This window comes from Poecilia reticulata, linkage group LG5, assembly GCF_000633615.1.
Source record: "Poecilia reticulata strain Guanapo linkage group LG5, Guppy_female_1.0+MT, whole genome shotgun sequence".
Lineage (NCBI taxonomy): Eukaryota > Metazoa > Chordata > Actinopteri > Cyprinodontiformes > Poeciliidae > Poecilia > Poecilia reticulata.
The window spans coordinates 26,983,111-26,996,614 of NC_024335.1; the positions used below are offsets into that span (position 1 = coordinate 26,983,111).

Consider the following 13,504-nt stretch of genomic DNA (forward strand, 5'->3'; position numbering starts at 1 on the left):
TTGTATTAAAATGTGACAAACAGGAATGAATATTAAACAGTTAATACACAGAGTTTCCTTGCAACCAATTGATAGACAAAGAAGATTAAAACCATCAGGATGGTAAGAATTGAATGGATGAAGCAGCAAAACGTATTACTTTCCCATGAGAGATTTGCCAGAAATCCAAGCTGTAAAATTTAAAAAGATGCTGAAATTCGCTACATCTGTCATCTACAAAATTTACAAGTGTACAGACTTTTCTCTTTTTTCTTAAAGAAACTAAGAAAAAAAGCATAAAAAATGTGAATGGAACAATTATTGATTGAGAGAGATAACAAGAGAAATGGCTCGTGATTGATAAGGGAAATCTTACAACCACTACAATCTGACGCCACTCCAATTTTGTCTACATTTTGTGAGGAAGGAAGTTGTGCTCATCTCTTCTCTGGAGGTTTATGCGTCATTCTTGGTTCAGCGCCACCACAGGTGGGGGGGAGAACAGGTTTTTCAAAGGGTTATAGTTGTTTAACGCAGTGCAGTGTGAAAGTGACCTGCAGCAGCTGGAAATGTAACAAATGTTGCAATTTTGGTCCCCAATAGGAAAGAGTCTTCTGTAGTATAGACATGACACATGATATTGTTTACATCCGGAAAATATTGCCTATGCACACAAGCCTGTAGGGCCAAAATACTATTCTTTTACATGCCATCCAGTGCGCTGCCACGATTTAACAATTTGGCTAACAAAATGAAACCAGCAGATGCATTTGCTGGTTTTCACTTGACCACTGCTGTGGTCCAGTGCGCCACAGCAAAGAGAAAAATAACACAGGAAAAATGTTGAAAAACAACTCAAAACCACTCGTATACTTCTGTTTTCTCGCTCTCTGCGTTGGCTACGCTACAAACAGACCTGTTGCCATAGCAACTGACAACAGGTCCACTAATGTATCAGGATTCAACACCAAAAAGAGAAGAACATTAAGTCTGCTACAGTATTTTCAGGGTTTTCAGGCTTGATTTTTATTCTGCAAATTTTTTATAAGTGATCATATAAGTGATTTTATAAGTGATCATATAAAAAATGTATATAATGAAAAATCAGCTAATTTAAACACCTACTCTAATGATGATTTGTCTGAGAGTTTATATGGAACATTTCGTTTTTCTTTTTCTCAATAATGGTACTAAACCACAGCAAATTCCGCACCACATCTACATGTTGAGGTTGTCAAAGTCAAGCTAGCATAGCTCACCTATTTCCCTCTCCATCGCTGTTTTTTGAAATTAAAATATTTTCCTGACTTGATCTCACACACTTGGCGTCATTGAAATGTGTCTATAAGGCCTGAGATCTCCATTAGTCTAATATGTAGAGAGAATTGAAGTGCTTATAAACTCGAGAAAATGCTTCAATTTCAAGTTTCACTAATTGTTTTGTACACATTGTCTTTTTAACATGTTTAGAAATATATTAGGATTAGGTGTTCTATCTTCAACTAATCGTATAGTGGCGATGTGTAACATTGAAAGGACATGAGCAGCATCGACAAATTACACATTAGCCCTAAAAGGCACAAGCCTTGGTGGTTTCATAAGACACTCTTTAATATGCATGAAACTGCTCTCTAGGTGTAAGGCAAAACCTTGCACTTCTGATGCACCTGAGACAGACTCTGACAAGCCTCCATGTGATGTATGGAGATAAAAGAGCTTTCCTCTGTAGGTGGAGACCGAAGACAGAGCTGGAAGGTAGAGAATGTGAGATTAATGAGAGCGCGCCCTGCTCAAACAGTTTCCGATCCTTTCTTCTATGTGTTTCTCTGTAGTTTCATCCCACTTTTTTGCTGTGTTTTAAAAACTTTCTGCTGTCTGTAATTTCAGCAGGAGGGGAATAGAAGAGTTTCCCTCACTTCTTTGTGATAGCAAAATGTCTCATAGTTGTGTTTTTTTAAGGATGTTTTTGAGAAACATCCCTCAAAGTGTAAATCTGTTTAACACTGGATGTGATAGATTACTGCTGCTTGTGTCCCAGGGGAGATCTGCTAAAAGATTTCCTTCCTCGCTCGGTATTATTGTTTAATCCTTACAACAGCGCAGCTGCTTCACTTCAGCCTTTGACATCCTTTTAGAAAACTTAATCTATATTTTTCTTTGAGTGACTCTCAAACTGAATACATCTGTCTTTCTCTTCATATGTTGTCTTTTCCAACAACACCATTAGAAACCACTGATTTCAGTTCCTTGCTTAGAAGATATTTGAGTCCTTCTTTAGCAGCATGTATTGGCTTTTGGTTTGCATCACATTTTTCCTGATGTATTTTTACGAGACAGGTTTCTTCACCCTGAGTGTATTTGTGTATCATACAGTAAATCCTGTGTGTTCATGTGTTTATGGATTGATCTCTTTGAGCTCAGACCATGTTAGGTTGTTTGAAGCCTCACTTGATTTGATGTTTTGTCATATTTCAGAAATTTTCCTTTTAATTGTACACAGGTGTTGTTCTCTATGGCTGGGTATTTATTGTATTGTTATTGTTAAAAATTTATTATAATGAAAACCTGGATTAATTGTGTTTAATGTGATTAAAATTAAGATGCCAGTTAATTTTGATTTGTAAACTTCAAAAATTAGCTGTATTGTCAGCATTAGTTGTTTTTAGAATTTTCTCTAGGGATGTACGATATATTGGCATTACCATCAGTATCAACCAATAATCTTAAAATATCTGTATCTATTTTAATAAAGCTTGTTCAGTAGAGAGAGGCAAGGGGGGTAGATATGTGATATTAGCTCGTGGATATGACAATAGCTATGTTTCCATTACAAATGTGCGCAAAACTTTTGATATATCGCTAATGTCGAAAAAACTATTTGACAACAACGTTGTTTCCATGAAATAAGAAACAAAGTACATCCAGTAATTGATCATGTGACTCGTGACATGTGAAAAAAGTGTTTCCATGGCAATTTTTCAAAATACACAAATTTTGGTACAGCTAAAAGAAACACCTCATCCCAGATCAAAACCTTTTTTATTGAAAACTGAGTTGTTGTTTTTTATTGATGTGTTAAGCAATTTTATTTTCACAATTTCAATTTGCAGAATCATATGTTCAATGGATACGCGGATGTCATCAATGGTCATGTAATATTTTTGTGTGGTGTAGTTTGAGGGCGTGGCGGAAAACAAAGATCAGTCTATGCTGAATTTTCTTCACTTACAGCATCAAACATGAATAAAGTCAAATAAAGAACTGAATACAGCTTGAAGCAAGATGTCTGGGTGACCCACTTTGGTCTTTCCTACTTTGTTCTTCCTGAAATAAAAGGATTTTCTGAAATATTCTGATTTATGGAACGTGTCTGTATGCATGTAGAAGGGAAGCAAAATCCAGATCTATGTCAAGACTTGAAAACTGATATTCATAGATTCTGTTGACCCAATCTGAACTTGAGCTTTTTCCCAAAGAAATGGACAAATTTCAGTGAAGTGATTTAGCACCGAAGACCAATACATGCTGATAGCGTTAACAGCCACGGCTCCAAATTGATGCCAAGTAATTCAAGGTCAGTGTGAATAAACTTCTCATTGCCAGCTTGCAAATCACTCCCACTGCCCCCAGCCCCAACATGCCAATCAAACCAGAATACATCCCTAAACACAGATTGTGAAGAAATAACACTTTTAATTATAGAGTTCTTCTCAGACAGAGCACCAGAGAACTGTTTGAAAAGACTCATATTAACTGATGACACCATAATGACCTTTTGGAAAAATGAACTGACATTGCATTTCTTTAGATGTGTAATTTCTGGTCTCATGATGTTGCATAGTACAACATTCTTCAGAAGCTTTAGTATAAAAAATATATAAATGTTCTGAATCTCTTAAAACTCATTTTGTAGGTTGCCAGTTCATTACTGGGGCAGCACAACCAGGCACATACACACACCGACACCCAGTTAACTTCAACGTGGACATTTTGGACTGAAAATTCAGAGCACCCACAAAAAAACACACATATTGTATTTGTGTATTTGTATTTGGAGGACATGCTCACAAAGACAGCTGAGAGTTGAACTGGTGACCTTTCAGGAGTGGAACTCCATTCAGAATCCCGTCTAGGGTTACATATGGATCCAAATTTGTAATGGAGAACTTCATTGAGACAAAATGAACCAAAAGCTTGTAGAAAACGGAAAAAAATAATAAAATAAAATAAACAAATAAATTATATGGTTTTTTTGTTGTTGAGGTTTCCTGCCTGGGGATTGTAATTTCCCATCCTGAACCTGGTGCATCGATACAGTCACAGCTCAGGAGGAGTTTATCAGGGAGACAGACTAAACAAGCTTTTACTTTAATATAAATGCATAAAACACCTGTATGTAAACTTTCAAATAAAATAATCATGCTTATTAATACAAAATAAACAGGAAGGATGTAACATGACATTTATAAAATGTTGAGTAATTATCCTCAAATTTGCATTAACATTAGTTGCAGATTTCTAAGGATCTAAAATTTCCAATCTCTGAAATGTATTTGTTTAAATGCAAAATCGAATTACACAAGTAACAGAGGTAAAAATGAAAAAAAAAAAAAAAACATCTTCTAGTCCAGGGGGCCACAGCTGACTGTGGAAATGACCCCCAAAGCTCGTCCACGCCGCCACATCTGTATCGATAACAGAAATAAACCATGTAGGTATTGTTTGGTATATGCTATAATTTGTGCCAATTTCTCGTGTTTTATTTATATTTTTCTGTAACATAGACTCTTTGCCATATTTCTAATCTAAACTCAAATCTCATTTGTTTCTTTAAATCTAATTTTGTACTTTACTGTGTATTTTAATATTGTCTGTTTTTATGTTAAACTACGTAAGGTGACCTTGAGTATTAAGAAAATCGTCTACAAATAACGTGGATTATTTACTATTTTATTTTCAATGCACTGTGGGTATCAGATTGATCATTTATGTCCATATGCACATTGTTTGTAGTGGTAGAGCTACTAGTTTTAAGCTACAGAGGGAGCAGGTGGGTGTGAAAACAGACCTCAGGACATCATGATTTATTACTTAAAAAAAGCTCGAGCGATAAACTTTGGCTTTTTCAAGTGGAAAAGCAAACAGTAAAACGGTTGGAAAACTTGCTACATCCATCAACAAAATCACTCAATAATAGCAATTTAACGAGTATATCTGCATGTGAACGGTCATTAATTCATGAATGGGGGTGAAGTTATGCTGGGTTTCTATGTGCGCGCTTGAGAAAAGGGACATATAAAGCTGTAACAATATAGGTGTTTAGTATTTTAGTGAAATGAAGTCAAGAAATGTATAACATTTTTCAGTCCTCAACAACTTTCATCAGCAATTAGCACAACTAGCGTTGTTAGCATCGCTAACTGTAGCCCCAGTCTCTGTGTGTTTGTGCCTTTAAGTAAAGTTATTCTACATGCCCTACAAGAAATACAAAATGTGCCAAAATAAAACTGAATCTTATCTTTTTCTGCTTTACAGAACAAGAAAGTCAAATGTTCTGCCACCACGTTAGCCTTCCTGTTGCTGCTAAATTTGCCAGACACTCTGCTGTTTTCCAGGGTTTCCACAGGCTGTGGCCGCCATGCAGTCAAAGCTGTACAATTAGCTAATAAAAATACAGTAAAGAAGTTTTCTTTCATCACTTTCATTCTTATCACTGTACACAACAAAATATTGTGATAAAATTGTAAGTTCATATTGCTCACACCTATTTAGGATGTTTTATTATGTTTATCAACTACAATCTGCTCTGAAAGTTAAAGCTGGTAGCCCAAAGAGACATCCAAAAATATTTCAAATGATGTCCGTCTGTGAATTCCTCCAACAGTTATATGATATTATCATGCTGCGTGCAGTATGTGCACTTAAATAAATTGATTGCTCAAATGTAGTGACAGGTTTTTTCACTTTTTTCCACCTAAGCCGCATGTATAATTTCAGGCTCTTTTCTTTCCCCGAGGTCTATCCTATAAAGTTCAGGTTTTTTTCTGGGAAACTGTAAACTTTCAGTCTTTCCGCCTGGGAAAAGACTGAATAGAGAAAATGTTCAGGAAAAAAGACCCAGCGCATTGAGAAATTCTCTGGTGCTCTCTGTTTTATAGCTTTTGCATATTTTTTTATTTTTTTTATTTTGAATGTAAGTTGGAAGAGTTCCTAAAGAACAATACCATGGCCATGTATGGGAGTTGGAGCTGCCTTTGAAAGCAGCTCTGCCTGTTATTTTGCTGAAGATACGGAAATGAACGTTTTCCTGTCCCGTTCCTGTTAGGCAAAGGGTTTCTTTGAGATTGATTTTTTTACTCCGCCAAACCTGTAAGTTGTTGTTCAGTTCAGCGGTTTTTAAATTCAATTTAAACACTTTTTCGTTTTGCCAAGTTCCGACTATCCTCCTTGTTCCACACTGTGTGGGATGACTTTGCCAAGTGAAGGATGCCCAATTTATTTTTGAAGTTGCTGCGAAAAAGTGCTTAATAAATCTCACCTGGTTTCTTTTTCTTCCACAGATTGGCAAAGGAGAGAAGTGCAAATCGGATTCCATACATTTGTGATTGGATGTGAAAACACTTTTGACCCTTCAAAATTGAAGATGATGTTACTATGGAAACTGCTGCTGCTGCAGTCACTTATGGGCTGCCTGGCAGGTAAGGTATCTTATTAAGAACTTTTGATGCATGCCAAATGCTGCCTTTGTGAGAGTCTTGACTCCTTATTCAGATGTATTTGGGGCAGGTGGCAGTGTAAAAGCCCAAGTTTTCAGAGAAGCGGCTTCAGGTGGATTAGACAGAAGCAGTCATATTTTCTCTCACAGATGATATAATAAAAAGAATGTGGAATCGGCACTGCGGGGCTGTTATTGTTGTAGTAAACCTCTAATGACACGAGGATATTACATTTCAGCTTTCCCTGCAGCCATGCGTTTTCCTTTTGTTGCTCGCCGCACTGATCAAATAATCCTAAATGTAAATGAGGAGACAAGACAAACGTTGTTTCAGTTCAGCTCTCTAACTCATCAGAAATCAGGCTTGGAGTTTTAACAGGAGTAAAAACAAATCCATGAATTCAAATTTCTACAAAGATCCAGTTGAGCATGTGCTATGATCTGTGAAGGGCAGCAGAACAAATGCAAAGCATCAATGAATGTAGACCTCATTATACATGTGTTTACTGTAAGGCCTTATAATACACAGATAAACATAATAGAAGAACTAATACAAGGGCAATGTAAACAACTTTTAAAGACTCAATAAAAACATTGATACTATACACACACTATACCGGAGCTACTATGCTGTAGACACGTTGACATCACGTTGCCCCCAAACTTTCTGCTGGAAGACCACACGGTGCTTTACTTATTGTCAACACTATGACATCTACATACCAAGGTCCAAGGGTTTCACATTTCACAGGGTCAGGAAAGAGCCTTAATTAACAAAAATAGAGACGGAGAAGGAAGTACATCAATTATGCCAGCTTGACTTTGACAAACCTAATATGTAGATGTGTTGCAGAATTCAGTGTGCTTTGGTTCAGCACAAAAAAATTAAAATAAAAGGCAACTCACACAAGAAACTCTGACAGACCATCAGTAGATCAGGGGCTAATTAGCTAATCAACCACCATCACTTATTAGTAATTGCAAAATGAACATCAAGCTTGAAAACATAAAACTGTAATGGAGTCAATGTTCTATTCTCTGTGTGGGAAATGTTTGCGTGTTTTTAGTGATGAATCCTGATAACCTAGTGGAGCTGTTGTCAGAGCTGTTGCTATGGAAACGGGTGTGCATGTAACATAGCCAACGCATAGAATGACAAAGCAGTATACGTGGTTTTGACTCGTTCTTTAACTTTTTTTTTGCTGCGTTGTTTTCCCCTTTGCTCTGTCGCACTGCACTACATTAATAACACCTACATGTCCAGGTTTCATTTTGTACATCGATGGTAAGTAAAAGAATTGTCTTTCCACTCTTTAGCGTTCTGCTCTTACGTGAAATTTTCTGAATATAAACAAAAACATGCAACATGTTATAATGTAACCCACTCTGGGTGATTTTCCTGCATCAAGTGTGGACTGATTCCAGGCCTGGGTTAAGTTCATACCACAGGTTGGCTTATAGGTTATAGGTTAAGTTTTCAATGCAAAAAACTAGATTAAGGAGCTATGCTCTGGATTAAAGGACAAGTAATCCATCCGTCTCTCTGTCCGTCTTCTATTCCTACTTAATCCTCTTCTGGGTGGCGACTGTCAGAGGCAGCACTTCTCCTCAAATAAAGCTGATAACAATGATAATGGAGTTCTAGTGGACCCTGATGTGCCCAGAACAAGCAGTGGAACACAAAACCTGCGTAGGAGCATCATTGCTTCATTTTTGGAAATTAGCCCTGTATTGGTTTTGCTTTCTAATGCCATTCACTACTGTGTCAGATGTCTGTCTGAGAAAAATTCAGAGTGAAAGCAGGCGATAATGCTTAAAATTATACTCATAGGCCACTTTATTGGGTAAACCTTGCTAGTACCAGGTTGGACCCCTTTTGTCTTCAGAACTTCTTCTGGTTCATGTCTGGTTCATGTTAACATGATAGCATCACACAGTTGCTCCAGATTTGTCGGCTGCACATCCATGATGCGAATCTCTGCAACATTTCCACCACATCCCAAAAAGGCTCTACTGTTTGAGATCTGGTGACTGTGGAGGCCATTCGAGCTCAGTGTTGTGTTCAAAAAACCAGTCTGAGATGATTCTCTCTTTATGACATGACGCATTATGCCGCTGGAAGTAGCCATCAGAAAATGGCTACACTGTGGTTAAAGAGGGATGGTCAATACTCAGATAGGCTGTGGGGTTGACACGATGCTCAATTGATACTAATGGACCAGGAAAATATGTGTGTGCCAGGAAAATATCCCCCACACCACTCCACCACCACCACCAGCCTGAACCGTTGATACAAGGCAGGATGGATTCATGCTTTAATGTTATTGATGCTAAATTTTTGTGTTAATGAGCAGTTGGACAGGTGTACCTAATAAAGTGGCTGGTGAGTGTATATATCTAAACGCACACGCTAGTTTGATCTGATGTGAAATTTATTGGTTCTATATATAGTTTTAAATTTGACTTGTATTGATTAAATAAACAGATTTTTAAATTCATTGTTATTTTGACATTACACTTTGTGAGATAAGTTATGTTTAATTAGAATAATAAAAATGTAATTAACTCAGTGAGTCGGTCACTAGGTGAAACACATATTAATTATTTAGATAATGAGCAGCTAATGTGGAGAGTAACTGAAATGTATTAATATATTTAATATATTTAGGCCAAATTTAGATAAATGTCTAGCGTATTTCAGGCTCTGAACTTTTCTCATTTAATTTGTTCATTTTGTAATTTATTTATTCATTATAATGCTGTGTTGTTTTTAATCCTACCACAGCCTTAAGAGATGGGGTGATTTGGACCTTACAGGTTTTTTATTCGATGTGCAGTCTGTACAGACCTGTGTGCGCTGCTACGAGGGTTTTTTGTGTGGTTTTGGGAGCTGATGGTTTGATGGGACAAAAGTTCTGCTTCCTCGCTGTCCAACTGTGACGTTAAGGTATCCCAAATTTTGGATAAAGTTTTCCCAAAACAGTCTGCCAGACTATCAGCTTCCAAAAGTCATAATATTTTTACTTCCTTCTGCTGAAGTCATGTGGTCAGATTAACTCTCAAATCATAGCAAATGAAATTATTGCAACTTCAATCACAATATAAGTGATATTAATACAGTATGCTAAAAAATGCAAAAAAACATTAAGAGGGTTTTTCTGTTGCTTTAGGATAAGAACCTTAAAGACTACAATAGAAATGTAGTAGTAAAAGTAGGTGTATTTTTAATAAAACTGCAGTTAAAGACAATTCGATTTGGGGTTAATTTCTCATGTTGACATTCAAATATCTCTGCAGGCTGTGCTCGAATGTCCATCATTCACTTACCAAGCAGTAAACTTAAATTATTGCTTCATTATACCGAGGCGTCCATTTCAGCCAGAGGGGCTCCGTGGCATTGATCACGTTTTGATGGAGGACTTTAATTTATCTCCTTTACAGATTCGAGGGGGTCACCTCCGAGGATTGGCGTCATCACTCAGTGTTTAATCAACAGGTATTAGGCGAATCACGAGGACAAAGGATGTCATATTGACGAGGAAAGTCGCCTCTCTCGTTAATCAACACGCGGGGTGTTGTCCACCCTCTGTCCCTTTACAAATAACATTATCATATTTCTTTGAGGAAAGCCTGGTCGGTATGTTTGCCCTTCCGGAGTTCTCTCTGCGTGTCAATACTTGTCTTATGGCAGCTCTAACAACGGCTCTTCTCACTGCAGACAGCTGGTGATAATTGACCGGTGTGCTGCCTATTCCTCATGGAGGCGTTGACTTCACAGCAATCATATTTGTTATGGAGAGAAATGTCAGGGGGGTGAAAGCATAACATGATCTGGTACGTGTTTTCTAGAATCATATTTTCTAGTCGGAAACCCCTCTGGTGTTTGGCTTCTCTTAGCAACAGTTTCACCCTCAAAGTCGTAGAGTAACATTGTCCTGGAAGTCACGACGGTTTAGAAGGGGAATCCAGTTACTTTCATTATGTAGTTATTAGACTTCAGTTTGGTGGATTTGTGTAACTGGTTTTATTCCATGTAAGCTTATTGCAGTATTTTTGCCATGTCCTTTAACTAAAGCACTAAATGCTGAGTTAATCTTTATAGACCAGTCGCTTTGATTTGTGACACGTTGGGATTACTGCAAATCACAAACTAACAATTTTGCTTTCCAAGTAGTTTGTTACAAAATTATAAATGCTCCTATTAATATTGGTGTTATTATATAATGTAGAGCTTTTAACATTACACACTCCACAAAATACACTAGGAATGTACGATAGAAATTTGACCTCCAATAGAGATCTGTAGTCTCCCAGCAAACCGCAGTAAAGCCTGTTGCTCTGGACCTTTCCTGGTGTGATTGTAGAACAACTGGCTGATGTTTAGCTGAGTATGATCTTTTTCTTTCACTAAACAAACATTACATCTGCTGTTTGGCCATATTTACACTTACACTATGAACAAAACGGTCCACTTAAAACTGAGACATAGAATGAGGCAACCAAAGCAGCTTACAATGACTAATGAACAGTGATGGCATAGTTACTTTGAAAAAGTAACTTTAATTAGATTACTGATTACTCTTTGAAAAAGTAACTTAGATTACTGATTACTTGATTTGGAAAATAGCTAAGTTAGATTACAAGTTACTTTATTAGTTACTTTCAGCAGCTGCTGACAACAACCGTCTGTCACCTCAATATAAAAATTACATCGAGCTTAATGAAAGTTATTTTATAATGGTAACATTAGCAATGTATCTCCACTATAAGGCTGAACTGAAGGGGAGATTGTTTAAAGGTTACAACAGTCAAAAAAAAAAAGTAATTAGTAATTTTTGCGTGTTTTTGTATGTTGGAAAACTAACTACTATTTTAGAGCTCTCCTCACCAGCCTCCAGGTTCTGTTACGGCCCTGTGTTTGCTGTCAGCGCTCCTCCTGCGGCTTCACAACTCAGATGGCTGCACAAGATTTGTGACACTTATCTTAATCTTAATGATTATAATGGTGTTTAACTTTACGTTTATTCGTGGCTGTTTTCATGTTTATTGCATTCTCAATATTAGTCTTGATGTTTGCACTTATTCTGAAGCACAACGCAAAGGTCAACATCATTCACAGGTAATATAAACATGTTTATGTTATAAACATGTTTATAACATAAACATGTTTATAACATAAACATGTTTATATTACTTGAACCTTAACAAAGCCACAGCGGGACGGATCATTTGGGAAATGATGGACACGGAGAGCCTGACTAAAACTATCCGGTTGTTAGACAAGTTGTGGGGTTTATTATGTCTCTGCTTATTTCCAAATGAGCAACTTCACGTTCAAAAACAAGCCCAAAAAACTGCAACCCATGACTTAAATTTGCAAACGACTTCAGAAAAAAACATGCCCAAAGTCGCATATAATAATCGAACGTGGCGACAAAAACTCAAAATAGTTCCTCTTTTTCCATCAACAGTAGGAGCATCTCTCTCCTGCCTCCATTGTTTACGTTTCTCTCACGGCGCGTCTGTTAACAGCAGCATAGAAACGATGGTAACTACCCAAGATGCAAAAGAAAATAGTGACAGTGATTTGTATAAGTAACTTTAATCTGAGTACTTGATTTGAAATAGTAACACGTTAGGTCACTAGTTACTGAACAAAGTGGTCGGATCGGAGTAACGCGTTACAAAGTAACTTAAGTTCAGCAACTGTTCACAAACAGATTTCATTACTAATGATTTTTAACAGGCACATCACTGTTCTCTTGCTCTTTTGTGAAGCATATTGCTGACCAATGTACTAACAATGATCAATGTTAAAAATGCAATGATATTTCAATAATTTAATAATATTGAACTCCCCACAATATAAAAGTTATTTTATTAACTGAATATCCATTGATAATATTTCTTTTTATTTGACAAATTTCCCACAGCTCTGGCTGCACACACCGTGTTCAGTTGCTCTTCTCATCCGGCTGACTTTTTTGCGACCGCTTGACTCAGTGATCACCCGATCTGTTAAGCCTTGTGTTACCATAGTTACAAATGTCAAATGGATTTGGGAAGAATCTTTCTTCATGCGCATGCTGCAAAAACCGGAGCTTTAGAAATCATTTGCGCTTTGCAGATTCGCTCGATGTTTGAAGAAAGTTCAAACATCATCCCATACCGAGAACATACACAGTAGCTTGTTTGACTAAAGCTCAGAGATTTTGAGCTGGCTTTATTGATCCACATGAAAACTGCAGAGTTTTACCACAGCTCTAAAAATAATGCAGAGGGTTTTTAGTAGAAAGAAGATCAAATCAGCATAACAAGAGCTCTGCTTTTGTCTGTTTTCAATAGTTTTTTTTATGCTTTTATCTGAACACCGTCTTAAGAGTGAGAATTGCTTTATATCTCAGGAAAATCTGCTCTTAATGAAGACAGTGCTGCCATATTATTAAGGCACAGTGGGAAAAGTTTGGTCATTTAAGCACTCGCATACGACCACAATGTTTATATTTTGTGTTGCTCATACATAAATACATTTTTCAAGCACACATAAAAACAGACCTATGTAAAGTTTACTAGTGCATACAGCTGCTTCATTTTTAGAAATCATCTGCGACAGACTGGCGACCTGTCCAGGGTGACCCCGCCTCTCGCCCGGAACGTTAGCTGGAGATGGGCACCAGCWMCCCTCCYGACCCCACTGAGGGACAAGGGTGAAAGAAAATGGATGGATGGATGGATGGATGGATGGATGGATGGATGGATGGATGGATGGATGGATGGATGGATGGATGGATGGATGGATGGATGGATGGA

General features: G+C 37.2%; 1 protein-coding gene across 2 annotated transcripts in view; it reads left to right on the forward strand.

Moving 5' to 3' along the window:
• cntn4 (contactin 4) overlaps positions 1-13,504 on the forward strand; it is a 246,126-nt gene that overhangs the window by 21,742 nt on the left and 210,880 nt on the right. For both annotated transcript variants that reach the window (XM_008410160.2, XM_017304953.1), the window contains exon 2: positions 6,540-6,677. In XM_008410160.2, coding sequence (XP_008408382.1) covers positions 6,623-6,677 — 55 coding nt within the window. In that variant the 5' untranslated portion in view covers positions 6,540-6,622. The remainder of the gene's footprint in view (positions 1-6,539; positions 6,678-13,504) is intronic.